This window comes from Symphodus melops, assembly GCF_947650265.1.
Source record: "Symphodus melops genome assembly, chromosome: 7".
In the NCBI taxonomy this organism is placed as follows: Eukaryota; Metazoa; Chordata; class Actinopteri; order Labriformes; family Labridae; genus Symphodus; species Symphodus melops.
The window spans coordinates 16,079,104-16,103,970 of NC_136697.1; the positions used below are offsets into that span (position 1 = coordinate 16,079,104).

At 39.9% G+C, this 24,867-nt stretch overlaps 1 protein-coding gene and 1 long non-coding RNA gene across 3 annotated transcripts in view; one reads left to right on the forward strand and one right to left on the reverse strand.

Annotated features, from left to right (window-relative positions):
• Window positions 1–24,867, reverse strand: part of gpc5c (glypican 5c) — a 92,768-nt gene that overhangs the window by 59,871 nt on the left and 8,030 nt on the right. For both annotated transcript variants that reach the window (XM_079348096.1, XM_079348095.1), the window contains exons 2-3: window positions 23,953–24,114; window positions 11,300–12,003 (exon numbers count right to left, since the gene is read on the reverse strand). In XM_079348096.1, coding sequence (XP_079204222.1) covers window positions 11,300–12,003; window positions 23,953–24,114 — 866 coding nt within the window. The remainder of the gene's footprint in view (window positions 1–11,299; window positions 12,004–23,952; window positions 24,115–24,867) is intronic.
• On the forward strand, window positions 1,915–3,991 carry LOC306826644. Its single transcript, XR_013779464.1, has 3 exons — window positions 1,915–1,996; window positions 3,013–3,175; window positions 3,272–3,991. It is a non-coding gene; the product is annotated as an uncharacterized lncRNA (long non-coding RNA).

Here is a 24,867-nt window from a genome sequence, read left to right on the forward strand (position 1 = left end):
AAAGAAAGAAAACATGCAAATAGGCAAGTAGCTGCATGAGTAAGAGGAACTCAAGTAGAACCGCTGGTTCCTATTCTTAATGGCTTTTTACCAGCATACAGGAAGGACTTTGTTACTTTAGCAGCATGGATGTTTATGATGTTTTTTTTCTCCAAAGAAAACCAATGGAATCCTTTTTCATTTTAAATGACTGGAGTTTTTGACATCAAGCATCAGGATAATTGTACAAGTAACAATTTCCATCCCTAATTGCAACTCACATGAAAATAGAAAGAGAGGCTCGGCTTCTTGAGCAGAAGAAGGGGTTTCCATTTCTACATTTACAGGGTTCATTTCAGTGTACTAAAAAAATCCCAAAACCACTGCTTTCAATAAATCTACCTTTGTCTCATCCAAAAAATCAGAGGAGAATGCCATTACTTGTTCAGTATAAACACTACACACCATGAGTTCAACCTTTTTTTTTTCTTTTTTTAACTAATGCACTACCAGCCAGGAATAACCAAACATATAGCATACACTGTGAAAAGCAAAGATCCAGCCATATTAAAAAGTATTCCCTTCATGCATTAATGTGACGACTTGAATTTCACAGGACTAGCAGTATTGTGGTGGAGGCCTGAAGGTGAAGGAAGCAACTATGAGACTAGAAGGATGCCAGTTCAAACCCTGGACCATCTGGGGAATTGTGGGTGGGTCTGTGGGAATAAGGAAGTCTCTCTCCTCCTTTGACACCACTGCAATGCTGTGTTTTACATTTAACCACGGCGAGACAGATGTCACTTTGAGGTGTTGAGTTTAATCAGGTCATAGCAGCCTCAACTGCGGGGGGTCAAACCAACAATAGAGCTGAAGAATCTCCTTTGACAGAAATGTATTAGACAGGAAAGATATCTGTAAAGACAAGTCCAGAAAGACAACATACCTTGGTTTTTCCAAAGATGATCAGATTGACTGTGGGTGGATCGGCCTTAGATTCTATCAGATGCTGATAATCAACAATGGCAGAGCTACACCATAACAGTGATGCACTGTAAAAAATGTTCGTAAATTTTGCGGTGAAAAACTGTCAATCGTGACAGTAAAAATCTGTAAATCTCAAAAACAGTTTGATACTGTTTATATAACACAGAATCACCGTAAATAAGTTAATCAGGAAAAAACTGTGTTTTTTACATTTTTTCTCTTGAAAAAATACGTTTCCCTACTCTTGCACAGTTTTTTTAATGGAAAAATGCCGTAATATGTATAACATTCAATACTGTGAATTTTGCATTTATTTCTTGAAAAGAATACAATATTTCACAGTTAAATGTATGTACTGTTGTGCTGATCACTGAAACATACTGTAATATTTATAACAGGTCACACTACAGTTTTTACATTCATTTCTCATAAAGAATGCAGTTTGTAACTACTATTGTACTATACTATTGTGCTGATAACCGAACAACTCAAACTGAAAACTTTATTTTTAACTTTTAATTTTTAACTTTATTTAGATTATTTCTCTGTTGTTACAATGCTAATTGTCATTGTTTTTCATATGGTTGAAGAGCCTGTTTATTTCCCTTTACAATGAATTATATTAACAATATCTATCCTAAGACAACAGTTTGCCTTTAAATGTTTTAAAATGTTTAAATTCATATCTTGAAAATAACTCTCATATGAACTTTTGTATTATATATATACACACACACACACACACACACACACACACACACACACACACATTTGTTTTAAAACATTAATCTGAGCTATCTATCTAAACTGAGTAGAAGTCGTATGCCCCCCTACAGTTCGTTCGACAGACTGTGCATTCTTTGACAGCGCGCCTGAAATTCAAAACGGGCCAATCAGCGCATCGCATCTGACGCATCGTACGTTAACCTCTGACACACTCCGGTTCACGGTCTTCACCAGAGGAGCAGCTTTCATCAGCGTCTGGACTTTTTTATGATTTCCAGCCAAAGCCTGTCGTCAGTACACCTCGGTAAGTACAGCAAAACCAATTAAAGAGACCGAGTGAATTATTAGCAATCGTTTAATCAGTTTGACTGCTTTAAAAAAAAATGCGCTGTGTAGTTAGCCGCTTAGCATCAAGCTAAAGCGGGTCCGTCTGTGCTGAAGCCTCCGGTTAGCTAACTACGCTGCTCGTGTTGTGGATATAAGCTCTGTGTGTTTTTGACTGTTGAATATGTATTCCTGTAATGTATGTGGAGAAAACGTTATGTCTGTAAAAGCCTATGTTTTACATTGCAAACTGCACCGCAATGAACCCCGACGTGTTTTCAAATGTGTTGGAACAAGTTGTAAGCAGGTGTTTTCTGGATATACCGCGTTAAAGTCGCACTTCTATCGTCACCACAGCAGTACACCAACAGTTACTCAGGATACGACTTTAGCGCCATTAAAATGCACCATCTCAATTTGTGAACGCCAGTGTGAGGGAACTAAATCGTTGGTCGCTCACTTAAAGGAGCACATAGCAGAAGGGCGTCATGTAGCTTGCCCAGTGAGAGGATGCAAAAATGTGTTCACTGCAAAAACGTCCTTTACCTCTCACATGCCCAGAAAGCACAGACATTGGTCAGAAAATGTGATTTGTCCATCAACCAAAGATACACAGTGTGAGAGTCCCACTACAAGTGCTAGCACACAGGGAGTTGCCAGCATGTCAGATGCTGAAAACATTATTGGGGATGGGTCTAATTTCAGTGACCTGTATCTGAGAAATATATGTATGTTTTACATAAAACTGCAGGGACAGCATCTTCTTCCAGTGTCTACCATTCAAAACATTGTTGAAGAAATACAGAATATACACGAGTTGGGACAGACATACTTTGAATCAACTTAACTTACTTCTAAAAGATAGAAAACATCAGATGGGTCATCAAATGCCTTATTGTGTGTGGTAAGTAAACTGAACCAAACCTGTAAGAAATAAGTACCACTGGATTTGTATTTATGGCTGATATTGAAGCTCTTGTCTCTTGTATTTTTTAGGGTCCTCCTGCTTTGCCGCTGAGACATTTATGTTGAGCATCGACCAAGAGATTGTCAACAACCACATCACTTCCTTCACATCTGCCTGATGTTTTGGCAGTTACTACTGCTTCAACATACACTACCCAGTGGAACTACGGTCTACACTGGAGTTCCTCCAACGGTAAAATTTCTTTCTTTTTATAATATTAGAAAATACACTGCATTTGATGACCCATCTGATGTTTTCTTTCTTTCTTTCTTTCCTTCCTTCTTAAAGATGTTTCTTTTCAATAAATCCTGAGAAAGGCACCAAAGTCGAGTGGAATAAGAAGAAGAAGAAAGTGTTCTCAGTCAATCCCAGGGTCCTCACTCTGATCTCAGACCTTGCTGACCACGAGTGGACCTACCAGTGATGCTGAGGGATGATATGATAAAAGGTACACTGGATGTTATATAAAATGCAGATATTTTGTTGTTAGAGTTAAATTTCTGAAAGTTTTACAAAAGCTATATTTTTACTAGATAAATTGTCTGGTACAGTTTGTACATGTTGTTACTAGTTCCAGAATTGTCTTAAAAATGGTAAAGCTCTCAAGTGAAGTGTTACAATTCCTTGCACTCATAGAGATTGTATATTCTTTAGCTTTATGATGCAAGATTTGAAATTTTGCTCCCCTTCAGGGATGATTTTATTTTGATAACGTGAAAATGATACCCTGTATGTAGACTGATGTCACTTTGTGGTTATATTTGTACCAAAAAATGCACTTAAATGTTCTCAAATTAAGTCTCAAGGTTTCTTGGCAAATTGTGTCTTCAGCTACTACACAAGTTTGAAATTGAAACAGTTTCAAAGTGAACATTTCTTACATGATGTTTTTATAGATGATGTTATGATGTTATTCATAGATATTTTGTGATATGTAAAACTTCAAATATTTGATATTTACAACCTCACAAATATCAAATAAAGAGTTTATATATTTGAAAAGTTTAAGGTGGATATTTTTTGTGTTGCTGTTTTAGTACATTAAGTAATTTGACAATATTAATTCATGCTCTTTGTTTTAAGTTTACAGAACAGAATGAATGATAACAGTGGAAATGCTAATTTGGCTGAATATTCAAAGTATATTAATTTTTTTCTTTACATGTGATCTTTTCTTATTTTATATTATGTTCTGATTCTACTCTGATAAATATAGAGAAGTAAAGTATGCTTCAAACATCTTTTGTTAGATTTTTACATTGATGGATTTAAGCAGTAGTTTATAATTCATAGTACTAATTATACAATTAATGTACATGCTTTTACAGTAAAATATGGACTAAAACACCATTTTTAACCATAAAATTAGCAGCACTAGCACTCATTGCTATTACTAATAGACATTGATTTACTGTAATTTTTGAGGGGAATTTCTGTGCAAACCTTAATATTTGCAGTAATTTTTACAGAATAAATTAGTAGTTTATATTTTAGACTGTTAATTGTCAAGCAAAAAACCGTCATATGCCATGAAACAAACTTTATTTTAAGCGGTATTTCCATGTAAATTTTCAAGTAAAACACATTTTTTTAAAGGTTCAAACTTTTTTTTTTAACAGTAAAATATGGAATGAGGCACATTTTTTAACCGTAAAATCAACAGTATCGATAGTAAATGAAGAAAATGTTTACCGTAATTTTACGGTAGTGTTTCGGCAACCACAGCTGCCGGAAGTTTACCGTTAAAACAACAGTTTTCTTTTTACAGTGTGTAAATGAAGGACCTGTTGATGGGGTTGGGGGCTACCCTAACCAATGGAATAGAATAAATTGGTTGACAGTTGGGTTGTTTGTTTATCAGGTGTTGTGGGCTGTTAGATGCATGATGAACTGGATTTATGATGCATCATGATCGTCCAAATGTTGTAAGTGAAACTGTGAATTAATTAAAAGACCATTAAAGTTCTGCAAAATGGTACAGTGGTGCTGCAAGAGCTAATTCCATAATGTATTCTCTTCATGGGTGTGGAGTTAAACTTCAGTGCAGCACATAATATGAGAAAGATGTGTGTGAAATGAATAGTAAAAATGCTCATTTACAATCAGTTCATCTGTTACTGAACATTAAGGAGTCACGTAAAGAATAATGAATCTATCGATGTGATCCATCCTAACCCTTGTTTAAGAGGAAACAAGAATATGTTGTATCCTTAAGGGAAAATGCTCACATAGCCGTCAGCCTATTTCACTGTTTGAAGATTCAGCATGTACAATAAAACACCCCCTGAACCACTTGTTTGCCTATTGGGAGAGTTCTCCTCCAGAAAGCCATGCATTAGAGAGAGGATGGTTGATTTACAACAAACTCTTCTCCCATTGCCCCCCTCCCCCCTCTGTTGTTTATTACCATCTTTAAGGCCTCTCTTCATTCTTTCTAAATCACTTTGTCTTTCACTCTCTCGTCTGTCTTCACTCTTCCGTCACTGCCAATCAGCCCCCTCCTTCCTGTCTTTTCTCTCTCACTCTTCTCCGAATGATGTCAGTGCTAATTAAAGAGAGACTCTGTCCCTCGTATATCACGGAGTGAAGTCCTTGAGATTCCAATCAGCAAAAAGAGCGCAGAGTTTCTCTCTCCACATCGAGGCATGTTCACCACTGATTAAATCACTCACAGATGATCTAAAAATGAGAGGCTCGACTTTTTCTTCAGGGTTGTAAATATGGGTGTTACTTTGGAGTTTGTTTACAAAGTTGGTCCATCTTTGTCAACAAATTCAAGAGAATTACAGATGCAAAGTATGGTAAGATGTCTCGGAGGATTCAAGTGTGGTTACACCGCAGAGACAGAGGGGAAAGAGAAACAGGAAGGTCAAGTGAGTTCATCTTGTCTGCAATATGGTGGTACATACGCTGAAAGCAAAGAAAATAAGCTTGTGGATAGAAAGTTAGAGAGTCCACGTGTCTTTTTGAAGCCCTCCATTGAACCAGCAATCACCACTAAAATCAAAACACAGATGCAGTGGCTATTCAGCGGGCAGATGCGTTTTATAATTGCCAGCTTGCACAAGTTTGAAGGTACCAAAACTGCACAACAGGTGAGTCTATTGGAAGTATAAAGACAAATGTTGATATGCATTTTTTGAAATGCACAGAAGGAATACTTACATAAGATAACGTATAACGCAGTGGCACAAAAAACGTTCATGTCAAAGCACTCTTTTATTGTTCACATAACAAATTCATAATGCACGTACATTTTTTTGGAGTAGTGACCACTGTGGTGAAGACCTATGGAGACAGACCTCGCAGTAGATATTTATTAGTCTTGCAAACTTCAATATCAGCACATATTTGCGCCGGTGTATCATCCTTTCTCTTTCTTCTCATCTCCCTTTCTCTCTTGCAGTTTCTCATTCTGTGTGAAAGAGTCCATCTGAGCAGCAGACCTCAGACTCTGATGGAAAGCCCCACATCATTTACTTTTCCCTCTCTTAACATTTCTTCAACTTATAATCAACTGCACATCATATGACGATTCCACCAACCCAACTCATGGGTCACAGAGAGAAATAATACTAGGGGCCCTTGTTTTGTGTTCCTATCCAATTCTAATGGCCCACCAATCAATCACAATGCATCTGCTAACAGTCAAAAATGGCATATTTCATACTAAGGAGAACACATATTATTCACTGTTGTTGAATTGAAGGCTGCTGCATATTATCAACCAGGAAACTAACACTGAAAGAGGGGAGAGGAGAGTGAAATAAGATGTGTGAGGCTGGCTGAGGAGAATCATGGACTCCACCCACCATCATTAGCTAATGGACTGCTGAGTAAGTCAGTCAGCTTGAGGGTTGGACAGAGTGCCAAAGGCACACGCAACTCACAAAGATGGGTTAAGTGTATAGATCGGCCATGAGCACATTTTGCGTCAGCTACCATTCTGCTAACAGTCTCAAATATTAGATCCGGAAAACCACTCATAAAGGTCTGAGCCTGTGTGGATAATCCTTTTAAATAAAGGTGACCTCCAGATGCATTCATCGCAGCTACTGTCAGAGTGTATCCCAACAATTCATTATTCTACAGCAATTAAAACGGTATCTTTGTCTTGACTCTTGAGAAAACATTTGTTATGAATCGATGCTATAAAAAAACAAATACATTTGATTGGTATCTTTCTATCCAAGAACATGGTAGGATCAATATTGTTCTTTCAATAACTCTTGTGTCTGCAAATTTAAGAAGGGAAAAAGAAAGTTGTGTGAGAAGGTGTTGAAACAGTAATATGAAGTGAGTGGTTAGTAACATTAAAATAACCATCCTGATACAAAAAAAACATAAATGATCAAAATCCATAATTTGCCATGAGGTAATATATCTCTCTTTTTTTTGCTACATTGGCCAGGATGATGTACATATGCCATAGTTGAATTTCCCTCTGGATCACTTGAATTGAATTTCCCTCGTGATCATTAAAGTATCTATCTATCTATCTATCTATCTATCTATCTATCTATCTATCTATCTATCTATCTATCTATCTATCTATCTATCTATCTATCTATCTATCTATCTATCTATCTATCTATCTATCTATCTATCTATCTATCTATCTATCTATCTATCTATCTATCTATCTATCTATCTATCTATCTATCTATCTAGTTAATAGTAACATAAATATCTGACTGTTCACATTATATCACACACTACTGAAACCATGAAAACAAAGGGTTCCAGAAAATTGAACGGGGAAAGAAAAACAAGCAACTGCGATAACAACGAAGTCTGTTTGCACCAGGGATAGTCTTTATATAATTGTAGAACAAAGTAAAAGAGAAAGTTCTTTCAATGTAATCTGCTGCTGTCTATTGAGGTGCCACCATGGTGAATGGAAACACTCCAGTGGGCCCACTATAGTTTCCATTATCTTAAGGCCCAGGCTGCTATTTTCATTCCTCCGTAAGACTGTAATGAAAGGCTGGGGTAAAACCAACAAGCGGATAAGGTAGAATTGGGTATGAAGTGCTTTAATCTGGAGCACTGGCTCTATATTCTCACAAGCAAAGATATTGCGATTAACTGAGGGATTGAGGGGGGTGAGTAAATGCACGCTTCTATGAGTTGAGTTTTTTTTTTTTTAAATACTACTCATCTTTTGCAAGTAAAAAATATAAAAGTCCCCCTACAGGTCATATGAGCCATATCAATTTTATGACCATGTAAATAAACAGCAGTCGGTGGCCTCCCGGTCACAGTTGACTCTGCAGGGAGAATGTTTCAGAAGAATTCAACAGGGCAGCATTCAGAGAAAAAAAAAAAAAAAAAACCTCACTAAACATAGGAGCTACCATTTCTACAGGGGCCCATCCAGAGTAGCCACTTCTGCTGGACATTTTCCAAATTTCTCCTAATTGTGTCTACTCAACATAATCCAGCCCCAGGCTCCTCCAATATCCATAACCATAACCACTTCCCCTTAGACCAGCGTTCACGCTCCATCTCAATAAGAGCAGGAATGTGTTAAAACAGGATCTATCCCTCTATTGCCCCACATAACTATCAATAGCTGCCTTTCAGCCTAACGCTTGCTGCTGGAATTGTCACAGGGTGGGCCACACATATATAGGCTTCTTACTGGACTTCTAAAAACTTGATACATGCATTTCGTGTGGCAATATATGTGTGTATGCACAGTATATATCTTTTGACCCAGGTCCTACCCTAGCATATATTGCAGACTCTGTCTAGTCTGCAGCTCTGCAAGAGAGAGAGAAAGCAACCACAAAATGGGTTGGGATAGTATCCCAGTGTAAAACCACACAGTCACAATAATTCCTTTAATATCAACTCTTTACAATATTCACACTCGGCAGAAAACAGAGAGTTACTTTGTGCTTAACCTCAAACATAGAGCACAAGTTAGAAGAATCGACAGTAGGCTAAATTCAGTATGCGCACTTTTATTTTCTCTGCAGAAGGAGAGTAAAAATAATAGGTAGTAAAATGTGGGTGTCTCAGAGGGGGCGTATGAAGGTGTAAGGGTGAAGGTGGATACGCTGACACAAGTAGTTGTCTCCAGAGACTCAACAGTTTTCCTTGACAGGCCACTGCGGCTTTATGAAAACATACGGTGATTTAAAAAGGCCATGGGTCCATGTTAGGACATAGCAAAAGAGTTGTGTGCTACTCTATGTTTGGGCAAGTGTGTGCCTCTCCGCTCGTATTGTGAATGAGTAAACGTAGGTGATCATGTTTGCACTCTGCTCTCGCTGAAAGGCTGCATGAAGAAAAGCGAGCACATAAACTGGGAGCCACCAGTGTGCGACTTGGGGCCACCTCCTTTATCATCAACAATTCTCTGTTCCCTTTCTTCCAGCTGGCTGGGTCTAGTTTGTATGGCCTTGCTGGAACCCTTTCAATTCTGTCCTACTTGTTCCCTTGCTGAACTCACAGCTCAAAGCTCGCCTGCCACCCATGAATACCAAGCATGCACACACATATGTGCATACACGCACAAAATACGAGCCAGATCTCACTCTGAATTGTTCAGTTGGGTCAAACTTTGGACCTGGCAACTAATCCTTCACTGTATGCAAGTATACTATGCATGTTGGAATACAAGTACAAAATGTGAATTTGAATCTATGCATCTGGATATGTCTGAGTGTATGCATGTAATGTAAAATCATTGAGGCCCAACATGAAAAAGGGACCATATGAGAGAGTGATAACGTTGTGGTAACTTGAGTGAGTCACCACAGTAATTAAAAGTCTGTGAGAAAAAGTCAAAGTCAAAAAAACTTGCTGCTAAAAAAAAAAGAGAAAAAGAAAATCCAAAGTTAAATCCACAAATAGCTCGCACATTATGGCTTCTATAGTGTCTTCACAGATCTGGGAACAGTTCCAATATTGACTTGTCCACAAGTGGTCCCATTAAAGATATTATGAAACAACTGCAGTCTACATAACCCTGTCAACACTGAAGCATTGTTCTTCCCTTCTTTTGTACAATAGCAGACATCAGCACAGTTCATCTCAGTAACATAACCATTGTCCAACTAGGTTTGGACAGGACACTAAAACTCATATCTGAAATAATTATTGCCAAATAATATGATGGAGTAAGTTGGGTTTGCTGAAGTGGAGTTCAGCCACTTTGTTAGTTCAAAGAGGCCAGCTAAAGGTTGCACATATTCTGAACACATTAGCTCATCCATGCGCTAAGACCTAAATCTATATGTCATTTTAGATTAATTCAAAAACAATCAAGGCGTATAAACTGCATCATCAACCATGTCTGAAATGTAGGGGAGAGAGAGGGAAATTCAATTGGGACTGTCAAGCTCCAGAGAATTTTGTCATGTTTTTCCTGATGACGTGCAAAAATCTCTCCTAATCACCTTCTGCGCCCTGGTGTATGACTCAAGTCACCTTACACCCACATGCTTGACTCGAACATGAAAATTTGGCAGAAAAAAATGTTTAAAATGAAATGATTAGGATCATAGTATATTGCATTTACTGGCAAAGCTGACTTCAGACATGTAAGCAGCATCTACAGCCATCATGTATTACATAAGATATGTGGTATTTATTACACTGCATGTGTAAATATGTAAAAGATTAGAAACTTTACTCCAGAGAATTGATCTTTAGCTTTAAAGCCACATTAAATAGGAGCGAATTAAACCACACTGCCAATCCTAACCCTTTTGTTTATTTAGTCTCGTTTTACCACAAGGCCTTCTGTGAACCTAACACTGCAAATCAAGATCATATTGTGTTAGAAGCAGCACAATTTGCACTATGGATTTAACTACGGTATTCAGTTTTACAACTTTCTGGCAGTCTTTCATGAAACTGTCTCCAAGTTGTGAGCATCCAAGTACAAACCACATTTAACATAAGGCATATGGAAGTACTCACACATGCATCTGCAATAAATCCCTATTTTAACAACCACTTTTCTAATTTTAATCAAAATCAATGAGGAATTTATAATATCCCCCTACAGTCTCAACCTATATAGCCCTCATTTGATTTTAATTGGCCATGCAATTTTGGAAAAATGCATGTCTTTAGAGGAGAGTTTCTTTTTTGTATAAACATAATTTTTCTCAAGATGATTTCGTCACTGTGAAAACATGCATGCAGTGCGAAAGGTTTTTCTTGCAGTGGTGGAAAAATAAAGCCAAAAACCTTTCCAATCAATACATTTGACATTGCCAAAATATATGAAACAATGATGTTAAACAAACAGGTAAGGAGGCATTTGCCATCAAAGCTATCTGTCTGGGATTTACTTACTGTTGCCGTGATGAGTGGACCATGGAGCTGTGCATAGAGCAAGGCCTCATTAACGTAGCCCCTAACCCCGAGAAGTGCAAGTTCAAGGCTGTGGTGTCCAGCCATGGCGTGGGTTAGCTGCTCCAACAAGCTGGTATACCTCCTCCAAGGCTGATCAAGCTCAGACACGCTGGCCAAGCAGCCTCGCATTACATTGAGACAGTATCCGACGCAGGGCTTTATCAATGTCAGTCCTCTGCAGTGGGAGCAGTACACCATCTTCACCAGACCCTTTACACACTCTTTGCTCAGGCTGACGTATTCTGTAGCGTTCATCACCTCAAGACCCTCATCCAGGGCGAGGCCCAGTTGTCGACCAGCTCCAAGTGCCCCAGCCAGTGCTTGAGCCATGACTGCTGGGTGAGTCCCAAACGGGTTGACGTCCTGCCTGGTCATGCGGAGACAGTCGCCCATTTCGCCGGCCGTGGTCATGCTGCCATCAATGCCTGGATTGATGAGCCGAGTGTAGACCAGTGGGAAGAGGTTGTTAAAAAAATCGTGAACAGATGCTTCCACGGAGACATTGGCCCCGCGGAGGTAGAGTGAGAGCGAGGAGAAGAGTTGGTTAACATGGGGCAGGGCATGGCGGGACAGGGATGGGTAGGTTCCCTCCAACAGAGAGCTCAGGTGGCCTTGAGAAAAGGAGAGAAGATACTGGAACATGTCTGCAAAGAAAAGCAGAAAGAAAGGCGCAGATATTAGGGTAAAGAAAAAAAAAAACAAGAGGAGATGACATTTTCTGGAAGGAACTTTATGTTGGAATTAAATGTAAGCATTTAAATGCAAACAGATAACCAAACTCTGGCTCCAAGCCAACTAACCTTGGCTTGTGTGTTTCAGTTAGATGGATTGAGAAACACGTGTCAAGTTTGTATGGAATGTGACTAGACATCATTCTGCATAAAGACATCACGCCAAATAGTATGTTTTAGGGGGACAGTCTCTGCTTAGAGAGAAGAACTGAATTGCATCCTGAAAAATTGCTAAAGTAATCCATCGCATTTTTGTCAAATATTATAGCTTCCAGATTCAAGAGAGGCGTTTCACATACCACAAGCCTACCTGATGGCGAATTAGTGCCAGTGAAGTGCTACGTTCTGCTATCAAGACAGAACGGCAGAGGGGGGAAGCAGGGCCAAATCTTCATATCGTTTCTCAAACACTATCTTAATCTAGACACGTGTGAGAGCTCACTGACATGATCTATTACTGATAAGAGCCTACTTGGATTTTTCCCCATGTATTCAATCAAATACAATCATATGCTGTAGGTACAGAAAAGTTTGGCCGATTACCATGAATAGGATCACTTTAAATATCAAGAACCTTCTAGCTCATCAGTTTGTCTCATTATCTCCTTCACATGTTGTCCACCTAATCGTGAAGCCTTCACCTCCGTTCTTCTTCACAGAAATGCTCAATAGTTTTTCGGCTATATATCTACTGTATGTAGGAGGACTGTATGTACATCTGCACATGTGTGTATATATGCATATGTACACAACACTCTCCTCTGGGGTGTGATGTCAGCTTAAAAGCATGCCAGGACATGAAGGAGCAGTAGCAACTGTACAGAAATTGAGACAGGGGAAGGAGGGTGCCAATATACCCCGACCCTCACCAATGCAAACACATGTAATAATAATCATTTTTAAAAAAAAACATAAGCCTAAAGTGTATGAAAATGTTGCATGCTGAACCAACATGGTCATGGGTTGTGTTATTTTTTTCCTTTGCCTACTCATTGTTTACACTTAGAAATTCCTTAACTTTGTCATTGATATTGTATCTCCCTACTGTGATTGTAACCAAATGAGCATGTGTGTGTTTGTGTGTGTGTGCCTGTGTGGGTCCAGCCCTTCCCAGTTCACAGACAGAAGGATAACAACAGTCATGTCCTCCTCAACAGCTGCACTAATATTACCGCTGTCTGTGACACACGGGGACTCCCCACTGGCCATTAAAAGGCACAACTGAATTGTGATGCACCAGTAACAATCTTCATGATCAGATCATTTGAAACTGTAGCATTTGGGTTTTTAAAGAGAAAGACTGCGTGTGACAGGAATAAAGCAGACAGACTTGAAAAGTAATGCTCTGCTGGGGATTTTATGGCAAGACAGAGATATTCTGGTCAGAGACAGACCAAAAAGAGCAACTCAAATTTGAAAAGAAAAAAGAGACTGGTGGAAACCAAAAGGGACCAAGACAAAATGGCATTGGATTGCGGTAAAAGTTTGATTTTAAATTTGGACTCCTCTTTGGGTGTCTCCGAAGCTCAAGGCTTCAGAGTTTGTTACCAGTGTGAGGTCTGTCTGTGTGACTCGCAAGGCTCAACAGCCACAAGAAATGTACATTGCAAGCTGTACTGACAGCCTTAGGTTACACAGGATTACATAATGTTATTATGGAATTATCATGCTCAGAAATGCCATGGTTTAATATTTCTCTCTGGGAGGTGTGTTCAGGGACAGACACAGTTTCTCCAGAAAAATATTTGTATCTGATCCAGCCTTATACTTCTCTTAAGCACCACAACTGGATACACATCTTTCAAAAGGTTTACGTCAGGATCATTAAATCCTTTAGACATTCTGTACTTGTTAAAAAATCTTATTTTCCTTTGCCAAGGAGGTGACAGAGGGAGAGAGAACACGAAGCAGGAAAAAATAGGAAAGAGAGTGGGAGACCGCCAGGAAAAAACGAACTTAATAGAAGCGACTGAACTCTTGAACAAGGGAAACAACTACTGTACAAGCGGGCTCCACCTTGCGAACATGCTCTGACATCTGGATTCATTTGGCCCCTGGGTCCTGAGCAATTCCCTGTCTCTCCATGGCCGTTACTTCAAACATGTCCTTCCCCAGGATGCACAGGAGGACAACAGACCACCTTTCTTCCTCTGTACACTCCCTCTAGCAGACAAAATATGGTTCCCATGTTGAAGTCATCGTCAATGTCAGTTTCCTGTTATCCAGCGAGTTCTCGCCTACATTGAGACTGTTCCTCAATTGGTGATAAATCAAGCAAAATGCTTGTGGGTTTCTCTTCACATTTCACGACCAGGAAACAGGGTGAGTACAAAAAAGAAGAAACCCTCCTTGCATGACAGTCAATTGGTTTGATTGTTCTGTCTGACCAATGTGTCTGAGTCTCGATGTGACCACACTCCATTCAGTCATGCAGTTGTGGGTGGCTATCATTACCATGTCACAGGCCTTCAGTTAGTCCCTTTGGAAATTAAATCTGGGTGGAATGAGCCTTTTTTGCATGATGTAATTATCTTTCATTTTTGTGTCCTAAAAAGTCAAACTAACTATAGAGGAATACGTGACCAGGCATGCTTTGTCTGTGGACTGCTCTCTTAATGAAATAAACAAGGTATGTAACCGAAACAAAACAGGAGAAGGCATCTGTCTTTCAGTGTCCTAAACTGAATATGTATTTATAACTCATGTAAGGGACATTATAATACCTTTTCATCACCACTATGACAAGGCCGCTTTCTTACAATCAACAATAACAAGCTATTTCCGCTTTACTTTCATCATTACAATCCAGTGTTTATACTGGCACCATTAAACTAAGGTGTCACCACAATCAAGCTGGCACAAAGTCAAAACATGCAAAGTTGAGGTACTGATACAGAACTATGGGCGTTCTTCATTTCTTGGCCCCTCTCATACTGAGAAAGATGCATGTTCATCTGTTTGTGTCTTTAAAGCCAATGCATGAAAGCAGGGATGCCAGAAATCATGTGTCATAGATTAACATGGTCAGAGTATATATAGATGTGGGACAAAGGACTAGTAATGTCTAATAAGTTGTATTTGCAGTTTCTTTAGTGGCAGTACAAATCTGTTTGTAATCAATTATTGAAAGTCCCTTTATGTGTAAGTTATAAATTCCCCAGTCTGGGGCCTCCTAGTGGTGGAATTAAAATTGACTAACCCTGATGTCAGGTCACTAAAAGAAGTCCTAATCATTGTTTAAAACACGACTAACAGCAAATGCCCACATCTGACTCTTCTCCAACATCAACCGGATTAACAGATTTATTTTTAACATAATATAAAAAGACGGACTACACTGTTCTGGACAGTTATGGTTTACAATATTAAATGTTATACATGTAGCTCCAACATGTGGACAAGGTTAAACCCCAAATTAATGTCTTGGTGAACATATTATAACCAGTATTTACAAAATGTCTACGCTGAGGTTACAATATAAGGTAATAGATAATAATAACAGAAGTCCCAGTTTTTTCTAATAGATTCATTTTAGGTTTGGTTTGGGCTCGTCTCCCATGATATACCAGTTGTAAAACATGGACTGTTTCTGTGTCATGAGCATCTTTTCACAAGTGCAAGTATCAGCGCACGTGTATTTTTAACGTGCATATAGGCTTACAGTATGAAAGTCAGTGTGAGTATATGCATGCCTGAAGATGTGGTAATATTGTGATAATGAGGTAGGAGACACTGCTCTCATACCCTAGAGCTGTGGGCCCTTCCTATCTTGGCAATCAATCCTGACTAGACCTGAACAACCATCTTCTCAGGCAGAGCATTTTAATCCTCACACAAGCTTGGGTTTCAGACAGGTCACCATACAGATATATGACACAGTGACACGTGTAGATTATATATCCTTCTTTTAATTAGTAGGAATACTGTACATAAGGCTCACTCTGCAATGGTCATCTCAGGTTACAGACGAGAGCTGCAATGTCACACTATCCTCCAGCCTCTAACCTTCCAGCAAACAGTTTAACAGTAATAAACTATTAATAATTCAATGAATCAATCTGTTGATTCATCATACTTGTGTGGTAAAATCACACGTCTGAAGTCTAAAGAGGTAGCATGACTCATCTGTCAGACATCACGCGCAGACATGCTGTCCATGCAAATTTGATCTACAAGAACTGGGAGCTGCACTCTAGCCAAATCACTGGAGCTCCACAAACCACTGGGAAATCCACATATAAGCAATCATAAATGTGTTTGTACAGACCCTGGCCACATGTCCGAGTGTACTTGTCTTGCCTATCAGGGGGTTAACAGGTGGCATAATGACATTGAAAGCTAGGACAGGAGGTGACGGAAGAAGTGGTGGGGTTGGGGCAAGCGTCCCATCTATCCATCATCATTCCTGTAATTAAAAAGTCAGCCAAGCTATATCAAAACTCTGAAACATAAACAATTCCACAGATGCCAGGGGCATTCAGGGTGCACCAGGCTATCTTGTGGTGGGAAGGAAGGTTTCAGTGGTGGTGGTGGTGGTGGTGGGTGGGTGGGGGGGGGGGGAGCAAACCTTTGCTCTGGCCAAAGTAGGGAAACATGATCGAAGCCACGGGAATGAGCAGACGAGAGAAGGACGGGGACAGAGGAGGCAGACGGGGCAGTGGGTGAGGGGCTGAGGGAGGGAGGGAGGTGTAGGGGAGGGTCGTTCAAATGGCTAATACCATAAAGGGGAGACGTAGAGGGCCATCCTGAGGGCAAACTGTTGACAGCCTGATGGACAGCACCGCTGGTCTGAGGCATTATAAGGGCCATAGGTCTACAGAAGCTCCCCATTTCTCTTTTGTTTATTGGTATATAAATCACACTGTCTCTTTTGATATACTGTAGCGCTAAGGAGCAGCACAAAGTACCATACAACAGACATCCATCCATACCTTTTCAAGCTACAACAAGTATGATTTCTGACTCTTGGTAACAGCATTACCATCAGTATAGTTTGTAAGCGTATATTCTTACTTCTAGTAAGTTAATCCAAAAAGAAATTAAGTGCAGAATTAGAATTAGAATTTAAAAAAGTTTCCTGCAATGCCAAATCACTTGCCGTTAGCTTATTAACCTGCAGACTGGGGCATTTAAAGTGTGCAACTTAAAGACAGGTACCATGAAAAGAAAATGTGTGTAAGTAATGATTGATAAGCTGACAACCCTCGTCATATAAGTGCAAACTACTAATGAAAAGAGAGGGTCAAAGAAAGAGACTATACTCCACCTTATATGAAACAGGAAAGGAAACATTTAGGCTAACCAAAGATTAACATGAAACAGACTCTTGAGCTGACTGAGGTGTGAGAGGAATCTAAGATGAAAGGGAGTCTAATGAAGTATTTTCCACTTTTCTTAGCAGGTGTGGCCCTGTTCTCAGTTTTTAATATGAATGGAGCATACAGTACAGCAGGGTCACTTAAGCATTGTTTCAATTATGGGCCAAAACTACTCTTTTATACGACTCCAAAAACCTTTTATGCCTATGCTATTAAAAACAACACAAAATATGTGGGCTTACATCAATTAAAGGAAAATACAGCATAATCCAAGTGTGTGTTTAAAAACATTTGTTCAAGGAAAAATCTCATCATAATAGTCAAACCAAATGAATTATTCAGTTGTGGTAGGTTGTAGAGCCTACGTGTGCAAATCCTGTGTTCATTTTGGCAGAACATATTGCAATAATCATAATCCATTATGGGTTTTCACAAATGGGACAAGGCTAGGCACAATCATAGAATAATAGTGTCTAGTTCTCCTATTTGGTGTACTTCCACACTGAAATGGATGAAGGACTGGAGCGTCACTCAGTGAATAAAGCATACCATGGGACTCCTTAACAGTGCTTTAGGAGCCATGGACGGGAGGAGGAAGAAGGGAAGGAGGCAGAGGAGTGTCCAACACAGGCTGAGCAAAGTGAGTTGACTGAGTGAGTGATGATGTGAGATGGTGCTGAGAGTGTAGAAGTACGGCCAATTCCAACCTACTTTGGGCCAAAGTAAAAGTGTTAGTCATGACACAGAGGCATGTGGATCAGAATGCTCACCCACTTGTGCATTTAAAGCACATATTAAGCACACGCCCTGATCTCCCTTAGGTATCGGAGGGAAGTAAATATGTAAGTCCGGCCAATTTGACGACTTTCTCTCACGCTTATTCTTAATTCTCCCTTGATTTTCTGAGAGTGGCATTATTTTCTATCAAAATCCAACATTGTGCCTCCTTACCTTTTGGCGGAGCCCATACATTTTTTTGCTTTTGGGATCAGTCTGGGAAGGACAAAAACAGCAAAGTCAGAAAGGACACAGGAGAAGGCCAGGCTGCACCAATCAGCTGCACTAGAAAACAAATCCCATCAGTCAGACTGACAGATTGTGCTCCAAAAAAGCCAAATTCTCTTGGACAGAGAACAAGCCCCAGGAGATCCGAATGTGTCTGATTACCAAGACACTTCCTGCCTGGACATCAAACATACAATAGAAGGGACGCAGATTAAATTCAGTCTACAGTGAAGTGTTTGTTGAGGGCACTGCTAAAAGCCAGTGTCAGAAACCATTTCAGTGGAGTAGAGAATCATTCTGTGAGAACAAGACGGCATTGGCGAGATATAAAGGGGCATTTTTTTTTTCTCAGTTTCATTTCATGCTAATATGTCAAATTATGGCTTTGGAGACTGGCGGCAGTCTAATCTACACAGACCTCATATTTGTTTAGGCACTTGATGCAGTTTTGGGGAACATGCATGGTTGGTGAGGAAGACTGAGGCTGTTGGGGAGCAAAATAACAATGAGGAAGAAAAATGAAAGGAAAATTCTTGGGGTGAAGAAGACTGGGAAGAATTTTGTGTTTATGGTTTCATTCAGTGGAGTGCATTCTTGGCAGCTTGGTTATCTTTGAGACATGAAGATTCCCTGCAGCGCACATGCCAGCAAGAAAGCAGTTGGCATGTTGCCTGCCCAAACCCAGCATGTTCTTGTTAAGCAACCATTGCTGACAAAGCATGGGCCACAGACAGAGGTAGACACACCAAGGAACACAGAGGGAGCATTGCAGCTTACAGTGAATCTACAGGGAGAATACCTGTTATTCAGAGATCCTTATTAACAAGCGAAAACTTCAATACCCCTATGCACACTTTCCCTTAATTCAAACCTTACTTTACCCATCAGCCCTCCCTCTCCATCTCATAATTGTATCCTCACTTTCTTTGCTTAACTCCCTACTCCTCTGAGTTTTCGCACATTCATGCTGAGGTGAGAGGTGCAGATGAAAAGCAGAGGTAATTAGCAAAGCTTTGAGTGTGACTTTATGACGGCAAGAGGCTTTAAACTTTTTCACTTTCTCCTCCCTCCCATGCTTTGTTCTTTTCCTCTATTCCCAAGTGATTCAGAGTCCTGCGAATTCTGAGGGAAAACGCATCCTGCCCTTGTGTGTCATGTCTACTTCTCAGGAGACTGGAAAGACGCAGTTAGCAGGAAAAAAAAAATGTATTCGCTCCACTATTGGGTCCATAAACATGTTCCCTCTCCACCCTGTGTGATTAAATGAGACGTGTAGGGATGGATTCCGGATATCCTCCCTAATTTGAGCATGAGCTCATGGTGCAGTGCAATGTCATCCCGTGTCCAAGCATCAGCCTCTGGAGCAATAGCTCCGTCGGTCAAAACATCTGCAGAGAAAAGTACATGCAGACACAAAGTGCTAAAATCATGATGTGAGAGAGAAAGGGCTCAAAAGATCACAGCCCAAATGAATGAGAGAACTTCCAGACGACTGTAGGGAGATGGCAATATAGATAGGACCTGTGTCTGATGAAAGAATTAAGATAGGACACAACAGTATAGTGATTCATCATTGCTGTCACTTGCACACACATAGATATGCAGACACACATAGCCCCAGATTTAATCATCACCTCATATCTCATAACAAGAACTGTTGCTTTGACACGGATGTGTTTTTAAGCCACCCAGGAAGACCTTTACAGTCAAAGTGAGGAAAGGAAAGGAATTTTGAAATTGGTTTAATCCAGGGTGGTTAATGAACAGTAAAGCTTCAGGCTATGTGGGGGGGGTGGTTCTCTGACATTCTCACTTCACTTTTCACTTCTCCTCTTATTCTTTGCTCCTTGCAAACTCTCGTGCACACGTTGTCTCCCAAGACAGGGGGGTCTGGAGAGTTCCTGGATGATGAGACAAGGATCAGCTAATTATGTCGCCTCAAAAAGTTAAGGCTCCGTCCTTGCCTTGGCCTCTTTCTCTTTTCTGTCTCTCTCACACTGTCACGCTTTCTCAAATGAACTCCTTGTCCCGTCTTTGAAGGGCATATAAAGTATGAAATGCGACGCACTTTCATTGATGATTGCAAGCTATCCAGGCCAGGAGAATTCATTCCCCTGAAAAGCCATTGCCATTTCCTGTGACAAGAACTTGAGCCCCGAGGCAGTCATGGTGACTTGCCAGGGTGGTAAATATTATACATGCTCGCGTCTTTGGTACACATGTATGCACAAATACAAGATGATCGAGATGCACACGGACAAACGCTCAAACACCCACATTGCACGTAGACACACAAACATGTCATGGCCTTTAACTGTGGGAGACGGCCCCTCATATCAGTGACACGAGTGATCAGAAGTGTCAGCATTTTCTTGACATCTGCTCCCCAGCAGTGTGAGTATACAGCACACCCAGATACTTGCTCATCAATCCCACCTGTCAGACACACACTACACACACATACACTTACACACACAGACATCACACACAGCTAAATTGGATTCCCATAAGTGATTAAGTATATTAGACTAAATGAGTGTAACACAATATTTCTATGAATTATATGGTGTTATGTCCAAACAGGCATACACATACATATTGAACAGTCCAATACAACTTTTTCCCATTTCTATACTTGACACCTACTCACCATCAAGCCCCCTACATGTCAACTAAGGCAAGGATTAGGCAAGTGTATTGGTGTGTTTGATAATGGTGTGATGATAGGGGTGGGGTAAAAAAAACAAACTTTACCACCATCACTGCAACCCACAACTTCAATCTCCACAACACCAGGAGAAGAGACAGCAGATGGCCCCTCTTAACTAGACTACTGCAACTGGCTCTAAGCTGGTATTTACCCTCTGAATTAAGAATGTCACGAAGTCTAGTGTGTAAGAACTTCACAGAATTTTGGCTAAACTCATCTTACACCCACTACAAGGTCAAAACATCGTCCCCAGCCAATCAACTGTTCTGTGCTTGTGCAAAACAACTTGCTATTCGCTACCAGAGGAACTCAGCTACTGCAACACATGGTTATGGCTCTCTTCTGGCTCAACAATGGCAGAACAAGCTCCCAAAAGACACAGCGAGAGTAGAAATTCTCTGCAATTTGCAGGGGGAAAACTCAGCTGTCAGCCTAAGAGTGAGAAAACTAAAATGAAATCGTCTTTTGCATCTCTTGTTATGCTTCAGTGTAGGAGTTGAAGCAGTGCAGCTTATATGAAATGAAATTGATGATTAATTGATGTCATTAAGGACATATAAACATACAGTATAAACGTACTTCTTGGCAGGTAGTTTGATTTGTAAAAACTTGTAACCTGCTGGTGTAATTTGTGTTGAGGATGTTACAGGATACGAGAGGACAGCAATATTTAGGGATATCAAAGGATTTTTGGCTGTGTCTCAGTAGTAAACCATGTAACAGTAAACTCAGTTATTGCAGCATTGAATTTAACTTTTATTCGACAATTAAACAGCATCAGAAAACTTGGAGAAAAACATACATCTCCTAGAATTCTTAAATGTGGTCTGTGTTTATGAGGTCATATTCATGACATGACAACTCCCAACCCTGATAAAGCACAGTAGGGCCTTTAGGGCTGTCAAAACAAAGGCAGGCCAACAAAAACACACACATACACACACACACACACACACACACACACACACACACACTATCTTTGTTCTAGTAGGCATTTCCTTTTGGCTTAATCGTAGCAAAAAGGCAGGACTGATTTTGGGTTGAAGCAATAAAAGCGATAGCGTATGAAGAAAGGAGACACGTTATATGAGATACTGTATGACTTGAATGATAGACATATGGAGAACTACACAGAAAATCATGGCCACTTAATGAGAGAATTATCAAATAATAATAATGTGAATGGCTACAGCCTGCAGGCAACTGTTTCTCTGATGAACTGCCTTTGTTGCAATGTGATAGATACACAAAGGGGGAGAAAGGAGGAAGCTAACCACAAACTATTTTCCATCATGTCGCGTGTGAAAATCAGGACTATTGGTTTCTGCCAAAATCATTTTCTAATCACTTCTTCAAGTGTGTTTGAGCTTTTTGCTACTTCACATTCCAATAAAGGCACTCAGAGCGCACAGAGTCTGACCTTAGAAGGCCTTACAGATTTGGTTCAGTGACATCATCATCTCGGCAACATCAACTCCAGTTTCCTTTGTTATTCCATTGTTATTTTCCATCTCTGCAAAATGAAACACCTGACCTTCATTCCGCAGACAGTGCTCAGACATGAGGTAAGAAGGGAAAGAGCTTAATGATGAAAAACAGGACAAGTACGAGGAACACTATTTGAACAAAGTCACTTCCTTCCATGTTACCTGCATGTCATGAGAAAAACTGTGTGGAACCGTGATGAAGTGGTGGATTTTTTAAGGACTGTAAATGCCTATTATTGCGCTGTTTTAGTACATTGAACACGATGTGGCACCAATAAACTGTCTAAATGACATAAACATTAAGATGACTGAAATTATCTTCATGACAATAGTGTCTGAAAAAAAATAATTCTCTATAGTTGTTTCCTGGTTTCTATCTTTTTACAAAACGTTTTCACATTTGAAGGAAGTTTATCATGTTGGACACAATAGTTGCTACTCTCACAATAAAAACCCTGCTTTGCCTACATGGCGTCTAGGCAGTCCATTGTCTTGTATAAAACTAATTGCATGGTACCAAAATTCCTGAAGCACTAAAACATACAAAGCTTGTTTCCAACCCCTTGGAGTTGTGTTGGAGGTTTTGAGGAGGAAGAAACATTTGGTGAGTATCGGAAATGTTTGAATGACACTACAATTACCAGAGGAATAGAAAGGATAAGCTTGGGCAACTTGGGCAGGGCTTTATTCATTTGGGTGCAGCACAAACCCTTTGGCAGCCCTGAAACAAGCTTTAAATCTACACCGGAGTCTTGTTTATCCGGAACTTGAGACTTCTGAACTAACCAAGCTACCAAAGAGGCATGCAACAACAAAAAATACACACAAAAATAAACACAAAACAAGTAAAATGATCACTTTGGGAAGATGTATGCAGTCTTCAAAACTATACTATAGTTTCCTCAAAGGTTTGAGTAATTGTTCTGCTGTTCTGAGAGCAGGATTTTATCGAAAATAAGACTGACATTTCTTAACCAAACAGTAAAGGCAGAGAAGAAGACCCTCATATCCTCCTTTTCCTGTATAACCTCACTGATCCCTCTCCATGGTGCTTCTGCTGCCAAACCCAAAGAACAGGGAAGAGAGGAAAGTGAAGCCGTGCCCATTCTCTTACTTGCACACTGGCCTGCGAGCCAGCTCCCGAGACCTTGGTGAACTGGGTAAAAACTATTTTCATAAAATTCTGCACAAATAAAAGAAACGAAACATTATTGAGGCCTTTAGGGTGCAAATTCAGTTAAGCACAACGTACTTGATATCTGTTTGACAATTCAACTAACCAATCACTAAATCTTTTTCCCCATCCATAAACATCAACACAACCCTTAGTTCCAGCTCTTACCCTGGAAGGTGTCCGAGTGGCCGGAGAGGAGATGCTCAAGCTCATAGCTGTATGAGTGAATGTTGTGTTGGGTTTCTTTTTTTACGGCAAACTGGTAGCTCTCCTCCATCTTCCGAGTGCAGCAAGATGGACCCTGGTGCTTACAGACCAAAAGGTCCACATCTAGGAAAAGTAGGACAGACATCATTTTATTAAATTCACATTTTGTTTTGGTTTATTTTAAATTAGTGGTAACACACAAAAGGCATTCCAAGCAAAAGAGGAGAAATACTGTATACCATAAAGGTAACTTATGAGTGCAAGTAATACAACAAATACAAATGTAATTTATCCGGTGCGATATATTTATATATGACTGTACACCATACTGTGAAAATGTGTTATACATGAATAGTGTCCTGAGTATGCACATAGATAGACGTTCCATAACTCCACTGGTAGACAGAAGAGGCACCGTGGGGGGGTGAGAAAGTAGACCAAGAATTCATCCACGTTTCCTGCTATAAATACCGTGTCTGCCAAATATATAAATATCTCTGGCTTAAAGCACTGCACACATGTCATCAAGACATACACTTATATATGTGTATGCAAACTGCAAGTCCTATAAACAATTTAAAAACACAGGCATGCACTGGTATTTTGCAATTGCATGTATAAATCATTTATATCACTCACACTTATAGTACATATATTGTGTGTGACATCAGACGAAGCCAGACAATGGCCATAACACAGCAGTTCATTATGAGCACATGGAGGCTATGACCTAACTGCAAATACTATGATCCAAAGAGCAGCTCAATCAGGCACAGTTACATCAGCTGAAACAGAGTCCAGTCTGCCCTGCCAGGCAGTGTCACCTGCTTCTCACCATCTATACTTATACAGAAAAGTGTTATGACATCACTAAGT